Genomic DNA, 22,273 nt, shown 5'->3' on the forward strand with positions numbered 1-22,273 from the left:
ATATCAGGTACCCTAGCTTAATTAATATTCTGTGTAAGTGTGACATATTAATGTGACAAAGCCCTCGCTACTCTCACTGATGTTGAACTCCAGGCTGTCACCATCAGAGACCTTCACATTCCATCACCACACCACACAAGGTTACGACAGTGTACAAATGGAACCAAATAGAGTTAAATTAACATTGATTTTACAATATACATTGGGGTCCCAGAGATAGAAATGCCATTAAATAGGGGTCCTTAGCCTATTGCATATCAAACTGGGGGTCCTTGAAATGAAAATGGTAGAGAATCACTACTAAAGTCTTCTCTTATAGGGGTCCCTGGCATATCTTTTCAAATGGGGGTCCACGGGCTAATTAATTAGTGTCAAATCTGGGGGTCCTTGAAATGAAAACGTTGGAAAACCACTGGATAAGGGACATGGAGGTACCGGAAAGCCAAAAAAAAGTATTTCAAAAAGCGACAAATTTACAAACACAGACAGACAGGACAGGACCTATTACAACACCCTGCCATTTATTGCTGCAGAAAAGTAAAGTTCCAAAAGAGAAAACAGATCTTCTAAACATACAAGTTATTAGCCAGTAGCCACCTCAACTTTTACATAATGTTTCTGTCCAGTCAGTTCAAGATTTTGAAATATGAAATAATCTTTGAAAAACAATTTCCAATATTTTATACAGTATATACAATTATACAGTAACAGACCATAACATGGCATGGTCATAACAAATGCAAAACCAAACAGAAAAAAGACCAGCTCAGCTACTGTAAGTGTAAAACCATGTATACCACAAACATACTCTCCATCAACACTGAGCACTGTTTTAGGTTTTGTAACATAATGCAATGAATAACACAATTTACCTGTAATATAACATGTTAAGATCATCACCCTTCAATAAATAAATAAAAGGATGAATCACTATTGAATCTCTGGGCAAATTCATTTAAATTAAATGAATAAGTCCATAAACGTCCAGGGATATGACATACCCAACCTCCCTCGGCTCCCGCCTTATTTTCAATATTGATTACAAAAGATGTCATTTTTTTTTACACTGTACAAAACAAATATAGAAAACTTTACAATGCACTTGACCCTGACATACTTGGCCTAATTAACATACATACAGTAGTATGTTTTTTTTTGGTGCCACCACAATAACTGGTGGTGAACTAAGGCTCCTCTAAATACCTCTCAGTGAGGGAGTAAGGTCCTGGCCTGCCCCAGTAGTCCACAGCTCGAACCCTATAAACACCACCAACGTCCTTGTTGACTAGAAAATAAAACGCATTATAAAGAGTTAACATTACGTCCAAAGTAAACCATGCATAATGTCATGTTATTATCCCATGATGGTCCTTTCAAACTTGCAGCGATGAACAACATTTCAGCCAATCAGGAGAGAGTACCCATTTATCAGCTTCATTTTTTATAGTGTTTCCAAAATTGTCTGCTCATTTCTTTGTGTCATCACTTTCAAGTTCCCTTGTTTAAATCTGATGAGTTTAAAATTGGTATCCTGACCTGAAAATGCCTTTTCTGTTTCTGGAGAGAGATGGAGACTAGTCCTGTTACTGAACAAACACTCAATAGCAATAGAGCACCGAAGTCCTGACGTCACTGTCAGTAGAGGGCGTCAATCCACAGGTTTGTGTACTTTTTATTTGAATTGTAATCTCCATAGGGGGATTTTAGATCGCCTCATATAAGAACTGTGTTTGAAAAATATTCATATGGATATGAAGTATCGACTGAAGGTGGAAATGTACAAATATACCCAAAGAGTAACAAAATAAGCGTTAGAATCGAGTCAAACAACCCAGAGACTACATTTCCGGGTAGGCGGGTGGCTGCATCTGCCCGTCGCACAACAGAAACTGAATGTTAATTACGTGTATTTTTATTTTATTGATATTTAATGTTTCGTGGTTAGTACGAGTCGAGTCACCACCAGCTGAGCTTACGTCAACGAGGAATCTCAGGAACACAATGTGTTGACAGCTGGGCGTGACGTATATTAGCAGCGACATTGCCTTCATATGTAGTTTCAAGGCTTTTGCGGCCACATTAATTCCATTTTCTCCAGAAACTGGCTGTATTAAATATGAATGGACATCATTAACGACGCACAGCCACACCCTGACAGAAAGGCTGGGGCGGTCGGATTATTTTTCAAACACAGTTCTTATATGAAGCGACCTAAAATCCCCCTATGGGGATTACAATGCAAATAAAAAAATACATGAACCTGTGTATTGGCGCCCTCTACTGAAAGTGACGTCAGACTTCGGTGCTCTATGAGTACTATCAGAATATAAGAGCTATTTAACACTTATTTTAACCAAAGAGAGTCACTCACCCAACCTTTGATGCCAATATCTTCATTCAATTTTCCAACACACATTTTAAATTTTGTTCAAAGTTCTTACCAGGCGAGTAGACATAGGAAGTGAAAATGGTATTCCGGATGTTGATCCTGTGGTATTCCTTTTCCTCGTTGGCAAACTCCACTTCAAATGTCTTGATGCATCTATAGAGGCAAATTGACATTCTTATTTTTGCACATAAAACCTCATTCTTCCAAAAGCTTTCATTTCTCCAGAATATTTCATTGTGAAAGCAGTGAAAAAAACAAGTAGATTCACCCCCCCCCCCCCCCTCAAAAAACAAAAACAAAAAAAACAAGTATATTCTGTACACCTACTTGGAATCAACACAGTGGTCTGACCAGACAACCAACACTTGGCCCTTGGTGATCCTGATGAAGCGTAATCCATTGACCTGATGAAAGTATAAATAAATAAAATGAAATCTCCGTCATCAGCCCTTATCAAGACCATGCCGTAAAGCCAGTATGGACATTTCCGACATATTGACGTTGTCGTCAGCCATTGTCCGACGTGGCGTTGGTCGCGTTGTCCGACTATTACTAACCATATCCCTAACCCTCAGGGTTTCATTCGAAGGGAAATGACAGACTCAATCAAGCCCCTGTAGAACAAATTCATCAATGCTGACCTGTGTTGTTTTTGGCAGCAAATTTCTATTTTAGTTTTAGTCATAGTCTTTGGAATGAAACTTAATTTAGTTTTAGTCACATTTTGGTCACTTGGAATGTTTTAGTGTTAGTCTAGTTTTAGTCGACGAAATCTACAGTTGATTTAGTCGACTAAAATGTATTTTGGCGGGCCTTGATGCCGTCGTAATGACTGATTTTACACTTGCTGAAAATAGCAGATCTACAAGCTTACGTGTCACACTGCGACGCGAGAAACCAAGTGTAAAATGACTTGTCTTTTATTTATACTGGATCTCTTGTCCACTATAGTCCCTTCCTAACATTTTAGCCTAGTTTTTATTTGTTGACGAAATTGTCCATATATTTAGTCTTACCTTTAGTCATCATAGCTTAGTTTTCATTTAGTTTCAAGGTTAGTTTTCGCCAGTGGAAAAAGGTAGTCGACGAACATTGTTCGTCTTAGTATTGGTCGACGAAAACAACACTGCTGCTGACCTGGTCAGGTGGGGCGCTGGGCCGGGCACACACACGATGATAACACTGACCTGGTCAGGTGGGGCGCTGGGCCGGGCACACACACGATGATAACACTGACCTGGTCAGGTGGGGCGCTGGGCCGGGCACACACACGATGATAACACTGACCTGGTCAGGTGGGGCGCTGGGCCGGGCACACACACGATGATAACACTGACCTGGTCAGGTGGGGCGCTGGGCCGGGCACACACACGATGATAACACTGACCTGGTCAGGTGGGGCGCTGGGCCGGGCACACACACGATGATAACACTGACCTGGTCAGGTGGGGGCGCTGGGCCGGGCACACACACGATGATAACACTGACCTGGTCAGGTGGGGCGCTGGGCCGGGCACACACACACGATGATAACACTGACCTGGTCAGGTGGGGCGCTGGGCCGGGCACACACACAGGATGATAACACTGACCTGGTCAGGTGGGGCGCTGGGCCGGGCACACACACGATGATAACACTGACCTGGTCAGGTGGGGCGCTGGGCCGGGCACACACACGATGATAACACTGACCTGGTCAGGTGGGGGCGCTGGGCCGGGCACACACACGATGATAACACTGACCTGGTCAGGTGGGGCGCTGGGCCGGGCACACACACGATGATAACACTGACCTGGTCAGGTGGGGCGCTGGGCCGGGCACACACAAGATGATAACACTGACCTGGTCAGGTGGGGCGCTGGGCCGGGCACACACATGATGATAACACTGACCTGGTCAGGTGGGGCGCTGGGCCGGGCACACACACACGATGATAACACTGACCTGGTCAGGTGGGGCGCTGGGCCGGGCACACACACGATGATAACACTGACCTGGTCAGGTGGGGCGCTGGGCCGGGCACACACACACGATGATAACACTGACCTGGTCAGGTGGGGCGCTGGGCCGGGCACACACACGATGATAACACTGACCTGGTCAGGTGGGGCGCTGGGCCGGGCACACACACGATGATAACACTGACCTGGTCAGGTGGGGCGCTGGGCCGGGCACACACACGATGATAACACTGACCTGGTCAGGTGGGGCGCTGGGCCGGGCACACACACGATGATAACACTGACCTGGTCAGGTGGGGCGCTGGGCCGGGCACACACACGATGATAACACTGACCTGGTCAGGTGGGGCGCTGGGCCGGGCACACACACACGATAACACTGACCTGGTCAGGTGGGGCGCTGGGCCGGGCACACACACGATGATAACACTGACCTGGTCAGGTGGGGCGCTGGGCCGGGCACACACACGATGATAACACTGACCTGGTCAGGTGGGGCGCTGGGCCGGGCACACACACACGATAACACTGACCTGGTCAGGTGGGGCGATGGGCCGGGCACACACACGATGATAACACTGACCTGGTCAGGTGGGGCGCTGGGCCGGGCACACACACACGATAACACTGACCTGGTCAGGTGGGGCGCTGGGCCAGGCACACACACGATGATAACACTGACCTGGTCAGGTGGGGCGCTGGGCCGGGCACACACACGATGATAACACTGACCTGGTCAGGTGGGGCGCTGGGCCGGGCACACACACGATGATAACACTGACCTGGTCAGGTGGGGGCGCTGGGCCAGGCACACACACGATGATAACACTGACCTGGTCAGGTGGGGCGCTGGGCCGGGCACACACACGATGATAACACTGACCTGGTCAGGTGGGGCGCTGGGCCGGGCACACACACAGGATGATAACACTGACCTGGTCAGGTGGGGCGCTGGGCCGGGCACACACACACGATAACACTGACCTGGTCAGGTGGGGCGCTGGGCCGGGCACACACACGATGATAACACTGACCTGGTCAGGTGGGGCGCTGGGCCGGGCACACACACGATGATAACACTGACCTGGTCAGGTGGGGCGCTGGGCCGGGCACACACACGATGATAACACTGACCTGGTCAGGTGGGGCGCTGGGCCGGGCACACACACGATGATAACACTGACCTGGTCAGGTGGGGCGCTGGGCCAGGCACACACACGATGATAACACTGACCTGGTCAGGTGGGGCGCTGGGCCGGGCACACACATGGACGAGGAGGATGGAGGGCACAGGGAGCCGGGCCTTCAGCGTCAGAGTGTCCCCTGCAGGAACCGCTGAGGGGCCGTCAACCTGAGGGTCCTAATGACGACAACAACAACAACATTAGGCACTTAAACCAGTGGTCCCAGGGGACCACCAGTGGTCCTTGAGGGGGTTCCAGGCGGTCCCCAACTAAATGATGGAGAGTTGGTAACCAAATTACAGATCTTTAACTCTTGAGAGTGTAAAATGAAACCAAATGTTGGTTTCATTTTACACTCTCAGGAGTTAAATTATTGTTCAACATCTGCATTACTTAATTTACATGAAGTCTCCACAAATAGGGCATGTAGAAGAATTGTTATTTTTTATCAACGTTTGCCTGTTATCTCTCCTAATGGTACCAACATCAATACAGAATGGAATTGTAGACAACATCTTATGCAACAATAACAAAATAGTCTTTAGTTTGGGGTCCGAGAGGCTAAATGTCATCAAACGGTGGTCTGTGCTGAATAAATAATGGACCTCGACATGAAAAGGGTTGAAAACCACTGATTTAAACCCTATATACGTCATTGACTGGGCTCTCCCAGGGGTCCATTCAACACATGGACCACTCCTCTTTTCCTTCCAAATCTATTCACCGAAAAATAGCCGATCTACAAGCTCACGAATCTGTGAGATACTGTACCATTTTCACAGAATATTCACCTTTGTTACGACATGCCCAGAATAAGACGCGTTTATAAAGAGACTTCTGAACTGAGCCTTCAGTGTAACTGATATCTAGTAGTAGGTCTGCACAACAGTTCAGGCCATATGAAAATATTGCATTTAATTTCACGTAGAATACTCAATGTATTTGAATTAATATCAATAGGGATGAGAGATGTTAGCTGATTACATTATAGAGTTTGTCTGAAAAGAATCACACCCGTGTGAAGTGAGGGGCGCTGATATATTAAAGTCTAACTCATGTTGATTATAGGTGATGTAATGGTGATGTAAAACAAACGGTGCCAACACAAACATTAAATTCTCTTTATTGTTAATGGCATTTAATGTTTGTGTTAGCGACAAGATGACGTACATTTTCCCTTCATTGTCAATGGCGTTTTTAAAACAAACTAAAAACAAACATTAAACCTGTATATAGGAGGGGCTAGCGCCCCTCAAAAATAAAATACCTCTTTAGTCCTGAGCAGCCTGAACTGCTCTGCAGAAGGGTAGTCTGGACTGCCCATACTTTGCCACAGCTGATATGGGTTGGTTACGTTATTGTCCAGGTAATATGTGACATACACAAGCCCTAGGTGGTCAAAGACAACATGATCGAATGATACGTTTATTATTATTATTATTATTATTATTATTACTATTATTATTACTATGCCAAATGGGAGGACCTAATAGTGAAGGAAACTGCAGACCCATTCGCTGGTTGTGTTAAAAACTAAAAAGTTGTGATTCACCATTCATTTCCCCAAAATGGACACTTTTTGATTATGCATTAAACTCTTTGTCATGTGAGTTTAAACACATGAGTAAGATAGCGCACACAGACATTTTAATCTTACAACTTCATCTTTGATTGTACTTGTTTATAAAGCTCTCAATGTCCTCAATCTCTAAGATTATTAGTTATATTATATTATTAAAAGAGTATCATCATAAAAAGTACTCCAGTCCCATTTTGACCAATCCAGCCCGCAACCTAAGTGAGTGACTAAATGAGTTCGACACACCCAGCCTTAAACCAACCCTTCAGTCCCGCCAGTCCCGTCAGTGAGACGGTGATGTCGTCGGTCTGCGCGGAGGTGTGGTTGTCGTCACTGTTGTACACCAACACGGCGGCCTGCCAGCTGTCCGAGGTGCCTGCTACCGCAGGCCTGTGAGTAGAGGTGTAACGATACAGTAAGTAAGTAAGTAGCCTTGCCGAGCCATGAGGCCCATAGGGCAGGAGCCTATCTCCTGTTTCTGTAGCGTGAGGCAGCTTGATGTACAAGTACACCCCCTGGACATGACGCTAGTATGTCGCAGGGACATACCCCCAATCCAAACCATGCTGTCAAGCAGGGAGGCACTGGGTCCCATTTTTTAGAGTCTTTGGTATGACCCGGCCGGGGATTGAACCCCGACCTCCCAGTCTCAGGGCGGACACTCTAACCACACGGCCACTGAGCTGGTAACGATACAGTAACTGCATTGAAAACATTTAGATTTTTAACACTTTGTGTCGGGGGATTTTTCCGAATAAAAAACTGGGAGGTGAAATCTTCCCATTACTACATCGCGCTAATAAGTCTGATCTCTCTTTAGAAGCGCTAATATTCTAAACGAGAGGCACGAAGAAGTCAGAAGTTAGGACCGGACATCGGCGTTCTGATCAAAACCACGGACTAGATTAGATTCAGAGTAAATGAGGAAGATTGTCGGCCCGAAGACCAGGAAGTGAATGGCTGCGTGCGCAAGCAAAACAGCTCCGGGACGGACGGACACGGCGTTGCCTAGCAACGCTTTGAATGGATACAAATTGATTTTTAGCGATCGCATTTTTATATATTTTATATAATTAAAAAGGACTTAAAGACGTGTCCACATGTCCTAGGCGTCCTACGGGTGTAATTATGAAGACGTGTGGACATGTCCTGGGCATCAGAAGTATATCGAAATGTAAACTGCAACATTTACTTTGTATCGTATCGCAATGCAAATAATCTGTATTGAATGGTTTTGCAAATGCAAATATTCGATTGTATCAATACCAAGTTCTTGTTCGTTGTATTTGGCAATTTCAAGAAGAAAAAAGAAAAAGAGGGGTTTCATTACCTTTCCATTCAATATAGCTACACTTGGTCTATCGATAAATGTGTGTATTCTCTGTGTTCATGTCAAGGTTTGTCCATGTGTTCAAAAAATAATGTCTATGTATTTGCCACAGAATCACTGTGTTTACGTATTTAAATCCATATTCATACATTTTCCCCTAAAAAAAACCTGCAGTGTTTCACACAGATTGAATTTCTTTGCTAAATAGTTAATGTATCGATTTAAATCATTGAATCGGATCGCCATGAATGAACCAATATCGTCCATGGGTATCCGGAGAACTCGCCGGTTTACCAACTCGCCCGCAGGGAAAATTATTCATCCATGTCTTCATCGTTATGCTGACATGCTGTCTTCATCAGTGTAGTGTGTCAAAAACACAGATGTTATAGTTAATTTCCAAAGTGATCAAATTATTTTGTGCAATTAAATGGTCAGCTAGATCAGGGGTTCTCAACCCGTGGGTCGCGACCCCTCGGGGGGTCGCCAAATTATTTTAGGGGGTCCCCAAATTATTTTCGAAAAAAAATAATAATTATTTTCAAAAATAGCAGACCTACAAGAAAAAAGTTGTCTAAATCATGACAATTTTCGGAAAGATTTGAGGCACATTTTAACGATTTAAAAAACATAGCAGATCTACAAGCTCATAGCGCGCCACTCGGTGGCGCGCTATGAGCTTGTAGATCTGCTATTTTTCAATAGCTAAATTATAACAATGCTTAAAACACCAAAAGGGGTTCCCGCCCAAAATGGTTTAAGGTTATTGTAGCAGTCAATTTATATTGGGGGTCGGGAGGGGGCGGGGCGGGGGTCCCGAGACATTGCCAAAGCATTTCCGGGGGTCCCCGGCCAAAAACGTTGAGAACCCCTGAGCTAGATAATGATACAAAGTTGAGTATGTGAATACCAATGATAGTAGGCCTACCAATTCAGGATATTGTTTACTAATTGTTTCGGTACTTTGGTGTTTAGCATTCCCACTTCATCTAGTGTAAACTCTAAACAACTATCCTCTCTCTCTCACTCGATTCAATGCAATTTAAATGAAGGCGAAGTCAAACTAAATTGCACTAAACCGCGGCGAGTCGGCAAACTGGCGAGTTCTCCGGTATCCCGTCCATGTATCGTATCGTCAACCATGTATTGTGATACGCGTCGTATCGCTGTTAAAATGCATCGTTGCACGCGGCGGTGGCTCAGGGGTAGAGTGGCTGGATGGTAACCGCAAGGTTGCCAGTTCGAACCCGGGCTCCCCCAGAGTTAGTGTCGAAGTGTCCTTGAGCAAGACACTGAACCCCAAATTGCTCCCGATGTGCTGGCTAGTGCCTTGCATGGTTTCTGCCGCCATCGGTGTATGCATGTGTGTGTGAATGGGTGAATTGATGCACAATCTATGTAAAGCGCCTTGGATAAAGGCGCTATATAAATGCACCATTTTACGCCTAGTCGCCTACCTGTGAGCGCTGGCCAGAACTCCCACTGTGCTGCTGTTGCTGCCGGCTCCTCTTGAGTCGGAGTCCAGTACCTCAGCCTGCACCTGGGTTTCACCTTCAATGTGGATAGAGTCACACGGGGGGGGGGGCAGTGGGTTCATGGGTGCAAACCGGTCATAATTCATTTCAGTAGTAATCATTTAAACCAAAAACCGGCAGACAGAACCTCCCAAAGACAGAACGTCAGAACACGTCCCAAGTTAACCCATTCTGGGCAGGAACCCCTTTTGGTTTTTTAACTAAGCGTTATGTTATACTTTAGCTATTGAAAAATAGCAGATCTACAAGCTCATAGCGCGCCACCGAGTGGCGCGCTACGAGCTGGTAGGTCTGCTATTTTTGAAAAATCGTGAAAATGCGGCACAAATCTTTGAATATATATTCTTTCAGGGCGAAAGTTTTTTTTATTTCGACGTCAGGCCTAAAGTCAAAGGAGTTTGATTTGGTGGCAGACGGTGACATGCTCTTATTAGGAAATAAAACGTCTGGGTTTGCGAGGCTATGCTGTTATAGGCTGAAGGCCACTTTGGATGGATATCATGTCCAAAAGCACTCGTCTCGCACACACGTTGACACGTTCACTCTCACTCACTCACACTCGCACTCACAAACCACACGCTCATCTCCAAAAGTGTGTAACTATGCATATACCGAGCGCATAACCCAAAAGCCTGCGTAGTAGCTATGGACTAGTTTGCTACATTATAAAATAAACTGTAACTCGCGCCAAGACTTGTGACTGATAAATGTAATCTATCTCAGTGGTTTTCAACCAGTGGTTGAATTGCAGTGGTCCTGTAGGAGGTTCCAGGTGGTCCCCACAGCTACATGATGGAGAGTTGCTAACCAAATGGACCCTTGTAGATCTTTAACTCTTGAGAGCGTATAGAATGAAACCAACTGGACCCGTACGGGTCCATTTGGTTTCATTTTACGCTCTCAAGAAGTTACATTATTGTTAAAAGTCTGCATTACTTAATTTACAAGAAGTCTACACATGTAATTAGTGCATGTAGGCTACTGTAGAATAATTGTTATTTTGATCAAGGTTTGCCTGTTATCTCTCCTAATGGTACCAACATCAATACAGCAAAATCTTAATCCATCAATGAAATCTTATCCATTTACAACAAAATATTCCACGTTTTGGGTCCGAGAGGCGAATATCACCAAATGGTGGCCCGTGGCTCAAATGCCGAACAAATGATGGACCGTCCTTGACGTGAAAAGGGTTGAAAACCACTGATCTATTTAACCCATTCAGGCCTGACGTCGAAATTTAAAAAAAAAAAGTTTTCTAAATCATGACAATTTTCGGAAAGATTTGAGGCACATTTTAACGATTTTTCAAAAATAGCAGACCTACAAGTTCATAGCGCGCCACTCGGTGGCGCGCTATGAGCTTGTAGATCTGCTATTTTTCAATAGCTAAATTATAACAATGTTTAAAATACCAAAAGGGGTTCCCACCCCAAAATGGGTTAATGGTTAATGTGGTTAAACGCTAACGTGACATGGATGTGTTCCAGGTCTCAATGGATTAACCCATTTTGGGCGGGAACCCCTTTGTGTTTTAAGCATTGTTATACTTTAGCCATTGAAAAATAGCAGATCTACAAGCTCATAGCGCGGCACCGAGGCCTGACGTCAAAATTTAAAAATAAAAAAAGTCTTCTGAAAGAATATATATTCAAAGATTTGTGCCTCATTTTCACGATATTTCAAAAATAGCAGACCTACAAGCTCGTAGCGCGCCACTCGGTGGCGCGCTATGAGCTTGTAGATCTGCTATTTTAATAGCTAAAGTACAACATAATGCTTAGTTAAAACACCAAAAGGGGTTCCCGTCCAGCATGGGTTAAATGCTATGCATATGTACAGTATGTGACTTTGTTATAAACCGAAGGTACATTATGTCAGGAGATGTATAGTTCGCCCTTGGGTGTTTTAATATGTTCTAAGTTCTAACATGGCCCCCTTTGAAAAACATTTGGTCACCCCTGCCCTACACGGGGAGGACCCCACTAATTGACACCATTTGAAAACGGTATGCCAGGGACCCCCATGAGAGAAGATTTCTACGGCTCTAGCAGTGATTCTAAACCCGTTTAATTTCAAGGACCCCCCACTTTGACATGCATTAGTCTACAGACCCCCCCATTTAATGGCATTTCTATCTCTGAGACCCTCATTTAATATTGTCAAATCAATGTTAATTTAACTCTGAGAGTGTACAAATGGAACCAAATGGAACCACATTTGGTTCCATTTGTATGACTCTCAGAGTTACAGACCAATCAGGGTCCATTTGGACTCCCTCATGGACCCCTGGGGGTCCCCGGACAGTCCATGGCTCCTCACCTAGCAGAGCCAGCAGACCCATGGCGGTCAGGACAGGCTTTCTGATCAGCTGAACGTGCGGAGGGTGGCTGTTGTTGACCTGGAAGTAGGGATGCAAGTCATCGATTAATTCACAAATTGATCATTGATAACCTCGATCGATCGATTAACCGGTTAGTTGATAAGCTGCAGGGGTTTTTTTTCTTTCTTTTTTTAATTATCTGTGAATCTTAATTTCCTTCGATAATGTAACGTAAAAATCTACATTTTGCTGAACACTAAAGGCATATTATATTCCTTAATCAAATATGTATTTGACCATTTGAGATACAGGGCAAGGCAATGGCATCTTTAAAATTAAATGAAAAGTCTTGTCTGTCACGTCACAACCACAGACGTTTCTGTGGCTACCAAGGTGTGGGGGGGGGGGGGGGGGGGGGGGGGGGGGTTACCAGCCCACATGTGCGTTCCTTGACCGCAGACAGCATTGGGGTGGCTGTGGCTCAGGAGGTAGAGCAGGTCGTCCAAATATCCGTTGGTCGGCGGTTTGAATCCCGGCTCCTCCTCCTGTCCACATGTCGAAGTGTCCTTGGGCAAGACACACTGAACCCCTACATTGCCTCCAGTGGTTGCCACCATTGGTGTGTGAATGTGGGAAGTGAGGACGCAGGCGTTGACTGTTCGCCGCTTCACCTCCCAATGTATGGATGAATGGACCATTGTAAGCGCTTTGAGTAGGCATGTAGTTCATAGAAAAGTTTCAATTAATTGTTAACTGTTACGTTTAATTGAATACGGCGATTCATCGATTTTAGATTGGGTGCTGGGGAATCCCAATTTTTCCGAGAGTGCCAAACAGATGAGGGAGATTTTTTTTTATATGTTTATTTTGTGGCTTTCGCCTTTATTTTATGGATTTTTTAATGGAGGGACAGACAGTAGGCCGACAGGAAATGGGGAGAGGGATGGGGGGTGGTGACATGCAGTAAAGGCCGTCGGGATCGGGAGTCGAACCCGCGGCACACTGCCAGACTGGATTACCAGCCAAGGTGCCTGGACCGCTGAGCCACGGCCCAGGCCCAGATGAGGGCGATTTTACTTATTAACTTACGAAATTACTAAATTACGGATCTCGGACAAATTAAAGAATAAATAACCGTGGGCGCATCCACGTGCACGATATCGTGTGCACGTCAGATTAAAAGAAAAAAAGAAAAAAGGTTTTTTATTTTATTTTGTTTACGTCTTGGCACAGGTAGTACCCGCTGCTTAAAACGTAACCTAACGTTCCTGGCACAGATTGGGTTAATATTCTAAAAGAGATGCATGTGATTTTAGCGATCCCGTTTTATATCGATAAAAAAAGCCCTTAAGACGAGTCCACACGTCCCAGACACCCCACGGTTTTATTTGATAGGACCTGTGTGGACGTCCTGGCGTCAATGGGCATCATAAGTGCTAACATCCGTACCTGGAAGCGTGCGGTCAGGGTGCGCTGGGTGAAGGGGTACGGGTACCTGGAAGCGTGCGGTCAGGGTGCGCTGGGTGAAGGGGTACGGGTGGTAGCTGAGGAAGGCATTGTCGTTGCTCAGCAGCGTGTAGTTGACGCTCACGTCGGTGCTGCTGCGGTCGGCCATCAGCAACTCCTGGTGCTGGGAGATCACCTTCGGACAGAGAAATATACTGCTACTTAATGTCATATTGTCTCCTGGTGCTGGGAGATCACCTTCGGACAGATAAATATACTGCTACTTAATGTCATATTGTCTCCTGGTGCTGGGAGATCACCTTCGGACAGAGAAATATACTCCTACTTAATGTCATATTGTCTCCTGGTGCTGGGAGATCACCTTCGGACAGAGAAATATACTGCTACTTAATGTCATATTGTCTCCTGGTGCTGGGAGATCACCTTCGGACAGAGAAATATACTGCTACTTAATGTCATATTGTCTCCTGGTGCTGGGAGATCACCTTCTCGGACAGAGAAATACACTCCTACTTAATGTCATATTGTCTCCTGGTGCTGGGAGATCACCTTCTCGGACAGAGAAATACACTCCTACTTAATGTCATATTGTCTCCTGGTGCTGGGAGATCACCTTCTCGGACAGAGAAATATACTCCTACTTAATGTCATATTGTCAAAAGTGGGATAAGTACGGTGGCAGCCATGATGGCACCAAATGGGCTAAGCGTTATATATTGACTGACACTGACACGGCAAGGGTAAGGGAGTTGATTCACTGACTATATAAGCATTTCATGCTACACACGCTAACAATGTATATCCTGGGTCCACCCCATAGAACAGTTCCTATCAATAGTGAATGACTAATAGGGGTACTATCACAAAAAAGGATCCATCTGTAGCACTGTTGAGTTTTAACCCATTTAGGCCTGACGTCGACATTTTTTCAAATGTCTTTTTAAAATGCCTTTTTTTTCTGAGAAACCTCATGTTTCTATATCAGTGGATCTCAATATTTCATGTCAAGGACCCCAAAAATTCCGACCCCCCCATCTGAAAATATGTTGTTCCAGGGACCCCCCCCCCCCCCCCAGAAGCAAAGATTTGAGTTAAAAACTGAAACTCTGAAAGAATATTCGAAGATTTGAGGCACATTTTCACGACTTTTCAAAAATAGCAGACCTACAAGTTCATAGCGCGGCACTCGGTGCCGCGCTATGAGCTTGTAGATCTGCTATTTTCCAATAGCTAAAGCATAACATAATGCTTAAAACACCAAAATGGTTTAAATATATATAGCACCGAACATGTCAGCATAATCCTCTATGGTAAATGGTGCATTTATATAGCGCCTTTATCCAAGGCGCTTTACATAGATTGTGCATTACATTCACCCATTCATACACCGATTGCGGCGGAAGCCATGCAAGGTAGTAAGGTACCAACCAGCACATCGGGAGCAATTTGGGGTTCAGTGTCTTGCCCAAGGACACTTCGACATGTAGACAGGAGGAGCCGGGATTCGAACCGCCGACCCATGGATCATTGGACGACCTGCTCTACCTCCTGAGCCACAGTCGCCCCACACTGGCTCCCAAAGTGGGGTCCGGGGACCCCCCCAGGGGTCCTTGAGGGAGTACCAGGGGGTCCATCACCTGATGAAGGCCGCCTGCGGTCGAAACGTTGTGTCTTAACTATGGTGTTTCAATAAAAGAACACCATTGGAGCAATCCTGTGTGCGGACTCTCTTCTTTCCACAGTTCCAGGGGGTCCCCCAGCTGAATGATAGTTTGGAACCAAATGGACCCTTATGGGTCTGTAACTCTGAGAGTGCACAAATGGAACCAAATGGACCCTTATGGGTCTGTAACTCTGAGAGTGCACAAATGGAACCAAATGGACCCTTATGGGTCTGTAACTCTGAGAGTGCACAAATGGAACCAAATGGACCCTTATGGGTCTGTAACTCTGAGAGTGCACAAATGGAACCAAATGGACCCTTATGGGTCTGTAACTCTGAGAGTGCACAACTGGAACCAAATGGACCCTTATGGGTCTGTAACTCTGAGAGTGCACAAATGGAACCAAATGGACCCTTATGGGTCTGTAACTCTGAGAGTGCACAAATGGAACCAAATGGACCCTTATGGGTCTGTAACTGTGAGAGTGCACAAATGGAACCAAATTGACCCTTATGGGTCTGTAACTCTGAGAGTGTACAAATGGAACCAAATTGACCCTTATGGGTCTGTAACTCTGAGAGTGCACAAATGGAACCAAATGGACCCTTATGGGTCTGTAACTCTGAGAGTGCACAACTGGAACCAAATGGACCCTTATGGGTCTGTAACTCTGAGAGTGCACAACTGGAACCAAATGGACCCTTATGGGTCTGTAACTCTGAGAGTGCACAAATGGAACCAAATGGACCCTTATGGGTCTGTAACTCTGAGAGTGTACAAATGGAACCAAATGGACCCTTATGGGTCTGTAACTCTGAGAGTGCACAAATGGAACCAAATGGACCCTTATGGGTCTGTAACTCTGAGAGTGCACAAATGGAACCAAATGGACCCTTATGGGTCTGTAACTCTGAGAGTGCACAAATGGAACCAAATGGACCCTTATGGGTCTGTAACTCTGAGAGTGCACAAATGGAACCAAATGGACCCTTATGGGTCTGTAACTCTGAGAGTGCACAAATGGAACCAAATGGACCCTTATGGGTCTGTAACTCTGAGAGTGCACAAATGGAACCAAATGGACCCTTATGGGTCTGTAACTCTGAGAGTGCACAAATGGAACCAAATGGACCCTTATGGGTCTGTAACTCTGAGAGTGCACAAATGGAACCAAATGGACCCTTATGGGTCTGTAACTCTGAGAGTGCACAAATGGAACCAAATGGACCCTTATGGGTCTGTAACTCTGAGAGTGCACAAATGGAACCAAATGGACCCGTTACTCTCAGAGTTAAATTAACTTTGATTTTTACCAGACTGGAGAGGTGCCCGTGGGGACTCTACGGGGGTGCCCGTTGGGCACTGTGCCTACTTGGAATGCTGCCAGGTGGAAATGCAATGCCCCCACGCACCCAGTTATGTCCGTGTCCCTTTTATGGAGTTCTGTGTCAGCCATGCCCAAATATGGAGGGTTGGGATGTCAGAACAGGCCAGCTTGTGGAGTTCTGTGTCCAGGCATGCCCAAATATGTCCGTGGGGTAACGGTTCTCGAGTTGCATGGATTACAATACGTACGTACGTACGTACATACATACATACGTACGTACATACAGAGACTTGGTGCATTTATAGATAGATAGATACATTGGGGTTCCAGAGATATAAATGACATTAATTAATTAATGACATTAACCCATTCTGGGCGGGAAACCCTTTTGGTCTTAGCATTATGTTATGCTTTAGCTATTGAAAAATAGCAGATCTACAAGCTCGTAGCGCGCCACCGAGTGGCGCGCTACGAGCTTGTAGGTCTGCTATTTTTTTTAAAATCAAAGAACGACCGACATAGAAACGTAGCTTTTTCAGAAAACTGTCAGGATGTAGAAGACATTATTTTTTAGAATCTGATCTCAGGTCAAAATGGGTTAAATAGGGGGCCGTAGCCTAATTCAGGTCAAACCTGGGGGGTCCTTGAAATGAAAATGGTTGAGAATCACTGCCAGAGCCGTAAAAACCTTCTCTTATGGGGGTCCCCGGCATATCTTTTCAAATGGGGGGGGGTCCGCGGGCTAATTAGTGTCAATTTGGGGGTGGGGGGGGGGGGGGGGGTCCTTGACATGAACATTTTGGGAACCACTGCTCTACAGTGAAAAGTATTACGCGTTCGTAGTGCGTCCCGTTGCTGAAGCCCTACCTTCACCACCATGGCTGCATAGGTGACATCAGCTCTCCACGTGTGCGGCGTGGACCAGCCCACCAACGGGTCGGCCTCGTCGTTGTAGACGGGGAGGCTCCGGAAGAGAGGGAAGCGCTCCTGGATCTCCCTCACCGTCTGCACCTCCTGCTGCAGGATGGGCAGAGAGCATCCACCCCCCTGGAAGACAAGAAGCAAGGTTTTTACTCATATATATCATGACAGTACTGACCCGACGTCGAAATCTAGAAAATGTCTTATGAATCCCGACAGCTTTCTGAAATACCTATGTTTTCTATGTCAGTGGTGCTCAATATTTCATGTCAAGGACCCCCAGAATTATCTGTATTTGGCTGCGGACCCCCATCTGAAAATATGTTGTTCCAGGGACGCCCCGAGAAGCAAAGATTTGAGTTAAAAACCTGCGCTCTGAAAGAATATTTGCGCCACATTTTAACGATTTTTCAAATATAGCAGGCCTACAAGCTCATAGGCCTACAAGTTCATAGCGCGGCACTAAGTTGAGCTTGTAGATCTGCTATTTTTTTTTTTAAATTTGATGAGTTTAATAAAAAAAATCTCTTAAAACTTCTATTTTTATACACAGGTTTAATGTTTGTCTTTAGTTCAATGTTTGTTTTGTAAACGCCATTGACAATGAAGGGAATCTTTACGACGTCATAATGTACCTCATTACGTCTTATTGTCTCTTTATTGTTAATGGCGTTTAATGTTTGTGTTGGCACCCATGGTTTTACATCACCATTTACATCACCTAATCAACATGAGTTACTTTAATATATTAGCGCCCCTCACTTCACACGGGTGTGATTTAAAAAAAAATATATATATATATTTTTTTTTTTACATACTTTATTTAGACTTGTTTTATCAAATACAAGACACAACACAACAATACAATGGCACGCTTCCAGGTACCCGTACCCCTTCACCCAGCGCACCCTGACCGCACGCTTCCAGACAGAAAAGTAAGATTAACACTACATACAAGAGACACACACAAAAACAAAAAAACAAGGGGGACACATGGGTGGGATTGATGGCCATCAGAAAGCAGGGATAGCGCTGCAAGGAATATGGCATCCCCATTTTCTGGAACCTAGTTTGTGTATCCTGTCCTCCTGGCATGACGGATTTGTTCCAGCTCAGCAATGGAGAGCCACGAGGCAGAGAGCAAATCCTCTTTCTATTCTCCCCAGGAAGAACATAATTATCATCTAACAGTTTACATGAAGGCTGTGCTCTGGAGAGAAGCAGAGATGGGAGTGAGGTTTGAGGAGACTGCCGTTGATTCAATCTTTAACCAGAGGGGGGCATCAGAGGACCAGTCATCACCAGGAAAGGCCCTCTGCCAGGGCCCTTGCATTTGCAGCCCAATAGTGACTGGTTATAATTTAGCTATTGAAAAATAGCAGATCTACAAGCCTACATAGCGCGCCTCTCGGTGGCGCGCTATGTAGGTCTGCTATTTTTGAAAAATCGTTAAAATGTGCCTCAAATCATTCAGAAAATTGTCATAATTTAGAAAACTTTTTTTTTTAATTTCGACGTCAGGCCTGAATGGGTTAAATGTGACTCAGAGACAGTCATGGTGGCAAGACTAATTCAGGATAAGATGAGTTAATAGCACAGGCAGACTCTTCACATACTAGAGCATGTCTGAAATAAATGTCAGAGCTGAAATCGACATGTAAATATGAAATAAATGCTTAAACATGTATGTTAGAGTCCACAGAAGTGAACCTGTCAAGCCCGTTTTCTGAACTCGCTGTTTTCTGCAAGACATTACTCTATAAGCCATATCTCAATTTGAAGCTATGATTCTCTGCTTCCACATGACGTGAAAAAACGAAAATTTTAAAGAATTCAATGACTTAGCCTCGGTCAGAAACTCTCACAAATATTGGGAGGCCAATAAGGCCTCCTTCGCTACATCCTTCTGTAAGTGAGTTTTGGAAATGTGAGGCGTTTTATCCACCCATAAACATGAAGTAACTATCAAATCCAGTCGTTAAAAAAAGAAAAAGAGACAAAAGCAAAAAAGGGAGAATTTGGAACCGGTATTAAAAACCTTGACAGTGAAACCATCTTTATGGCATTGATGCGACCAATCATTGATAAAGGCAATAACTTCCAGTTTCTAATATTGCTTATTAAACTACCTCCCCCTGGCCAGCAGGCGGCGCCTGATGGAGGGGAAAGGAACTGGTCGGCATAACGTGTTCCCTCCACGCGCTACGTCCGGCCGGGGAAACTCTCCCCTGCCGGGTGAAAAGAATCAGCTTGGACTCCATGCATAGAAGGAAGCATGAGGTCAGTCCGCTGCCCTCCCCAGGTTGGCAGAGGAAGTGTAGCGCCCAGGATTACATTAGATAATTGACACTGGGTGAAAAAAAATGGGTTGCAAAATCGTGGGATAAACATTATATAAAGTAAATAAATATATATATTGCTTTTTAGCTTGTCTATCATGCCCAGGAAATGCACTCTCACCTTCTTATGCAGGGCGATATAGTCGAGGCGGACGCCCGTCTCTGCAGTGAAATAGTTGGTGCCGTTGTAGCAGTGCTGGAGCATGGCCCAGCAGTACGGTGAGTGGGGGGGGGAATGGCACGAGTCTCCCGGACCCCCAAACCTCAGAGCACTGCTGGCTGCCCGCAGGCCCTCTGAACACGCATCGTAGTAGTTCAAGAACCCTGCAAATCATGCCCAGTGTGCGTTTCATATTATACGGTATAGGTCAAAGAATTACTGGAACAAGCCATGGCATTTGGGTTTCCGGACAGCTCTGTAGACAGAGCTAACCTGACTCCGCCACATGGGGCAGCAGAGAGTACACTGGGTTCCCACCTCCTGCTCCCATCTGGGAACTCTCAGGCAGACTTGATGCCCGGCCACAAAACGGCCTGGCCAATCAGCAGCAGCTTCTAGCAGCTTCTAGCAGCAACAAAACGGCCTGGCCAATCAGCAGCAGCTAGAAGCTAGAAGCTGCTGCGTTTTGTGGCCGGGCATCAAGTCTGCCTGAGAGTTCCCAGATGGGAGCAGGAGGGGGGAACCCAGTGTACTCTCTGCTGCCCCATCTGGCGGAGTCAGGTTAAGACAGAGCAGTGGCTCACGAAAACGGCACTTTTTTGTTGTTGTTTTTCTTCTTTGTAATTATTCGTTTGGTCCAAAATATTGTGTTTGTTTTGTCGCTCTATACGATAAAAGACAGCCTCGTCGAGACGGCAGTTCTGCGCTCACCTTGAATTGACATGGTGATGTTGTCAAAATCATGGTTGTTGGGCTCATTCCAGGTCTCAAAATTCCACCGAGACACACTGCCCAGGCCATATCTGTCTGTGAAGTAGAATCAATCAAAGTAATGCTACGAAATACCAAGACAACATTCACACCCATACGACACTGATGATGCCTTCGACCCCCCGAAACATCTGTTATTGTTAATACTTTTCTCTTTGCTAGATATAATATTTTCAATTTGTGGTAATAATTACATGGTCCAGGTTTCATCCACTACATTTCGTTTTGGAATCGTAAACATGTAGTGCAAGTCATTGAATATAAATTATTTCAGGCCTGACGTCGAAATTAAAATAAATGTCTTCTAAATCTTTTCTATTTTCTATTCTAGTTTCTATATCAGTGTTGCTCAATATTTCATGTCAAGGACCCCAAAAATTATATGTAATTGGCCTCCGACCCCCATCTGAAAATATGTAGTTCCTGGGACCCCCCCAGAAGCGAAGATTTGAGTTAAAAATTTAAAATGCGCCAAATTTGCGCCACATTTTCACGATTTTTCAAAAATAGCAGACCTACAAGCTCGTAGCGCGCCACTCGGTGGCACGCTATGAGCTTGTACATCTGCTATTTTTCAATAGCTACATTATAACAATGTTTAACACCAAAAGGGGTTCCCGCCCAAAATGGGTTAACTCAAATCTTTGCTTCTAGTTTCGCAGGAAACAGCACATGCTTCTCGCCAGTTGTACTCACCAATGTACCTCCTGGCTGTGAGGTAGACCAGGTTCCTCCACTCAGTCACCTGTTGTTTGGACTCCAAGTTGGTGAAGTAGTTGGAGACGCTGCCCATGAGCTCAAAGCCTGCAGAGAAAGAAGTGGTTCATTTGCCAGGAACAGATGTGTTTTTTTCCCCTTCCTCTTTATGTGAATCACACATCATGAAAAACACAACTTTTCTTGGAAGGATTTTCAACCATGAAATAACAAAAAAACGGCAATCGTTTAGAATGGATCATTTTGAATTAAAGTCAAACTATGACTAGTAGTAGTACTAGTTGATTGCTATAAATGTATTGCATCTGTATAGTACTGTATACCAGTGGTTCCCAAAGTGGGGTCCGGGGACCCCCAGGGGTCCTTGAGGGAGTTCCAGGGGGTCCCCAGCTAAATGATAGTCTGAAACCAAATGGACCCTTATGGGTCTGTAACTCTGAGAGTGTACAAATGGAACCAAATGGACCCGTCCATAACTCTCAGAGTTAAATTAACATTGATTTTACAATATAAATTGGGGGTCCAAGAGATAGAAATGCCATTTAACACCCCGAACGCCCGGGGTTATTTAATCCATTAAATCATAGCGCCCAGCGATTTATAGC

The 22,273-nt window shown here is 45.1% G+C and overlaps 1 protein-coding gene across 3 annotated transcripts in view; it reads right to left on the reverse strand.

Annotated features, from left to right (window-relative positions):
* Positions 1–499: 499 nt before the first annotated feature.
* The window catches only part of idua (alpha-L-iduronidase), a 28,185-nt gene continuing 6,411 nt past the window's right edge, over positions 500–22,273 (reverse strand). For all 3 annotated transcript variants that reach the window (XM_079515231.1, XM_079515233.1, XM_079515232.1), the window contains 13 exons: positions 21,648–21,755; positions 20,892–20,987; positions 20,142–20,344; positions 17,628–17,807; positions 13,798–13,944; positions 12,302–12,380; positions 9,902–9,995; positions 7,377–7,504; positions 6,803–6,924; positions 5,586–5,711; positions 2,717–2,793; positions 2,442–2,542; positions 500–1,285 (listed from right to left, as the gene is read on the reverse strand). In XM_079515231.1, coding sequence (XP_079371357.1) covers positions 1,185–1,285; positions 2,442–2,542; positions 2,717–2,793; positions 5,586–5,711; positions 6,803–6,924; positions 7,377–7,504; positions 9,902–9,995; positions 12,302–12,380; positions 13,798–13,944; positions 17,628–17,807; positions 20,142–20,344; positions 20,892–20,987; positions 21,648–21,755 — 1,562 coding nt within the window. In that variant the 3' untranslated portion in view covers positions 500–1,184. The remainder of the gene's footprint in view (positions 1,286–2,441; positions 2,543–2,716; positions 2,794–5,585; positions 5,712–6,802; positions 6,925–7,376; positions 7,505–9,901; positions 9,996–12,301; positions 12,381–13,797; positions 13,945–17,627; positions 17,808–20,141; positions 20,345–20,891; positions 20,988–21,647; positions 21,756–22,273) is intronic.

Source organism: Electrona antarctica (assembly GCF_951216825.1).
Source record: "Electrona antarctica genome assembly, chromosome: 12".
NCBI classification, from domain to species: Eukaryota; Metazoa; Chordata; class Actinopteri; order Myctophiformes; family Myctophidae; genus Electrona; species Electrona antarctica.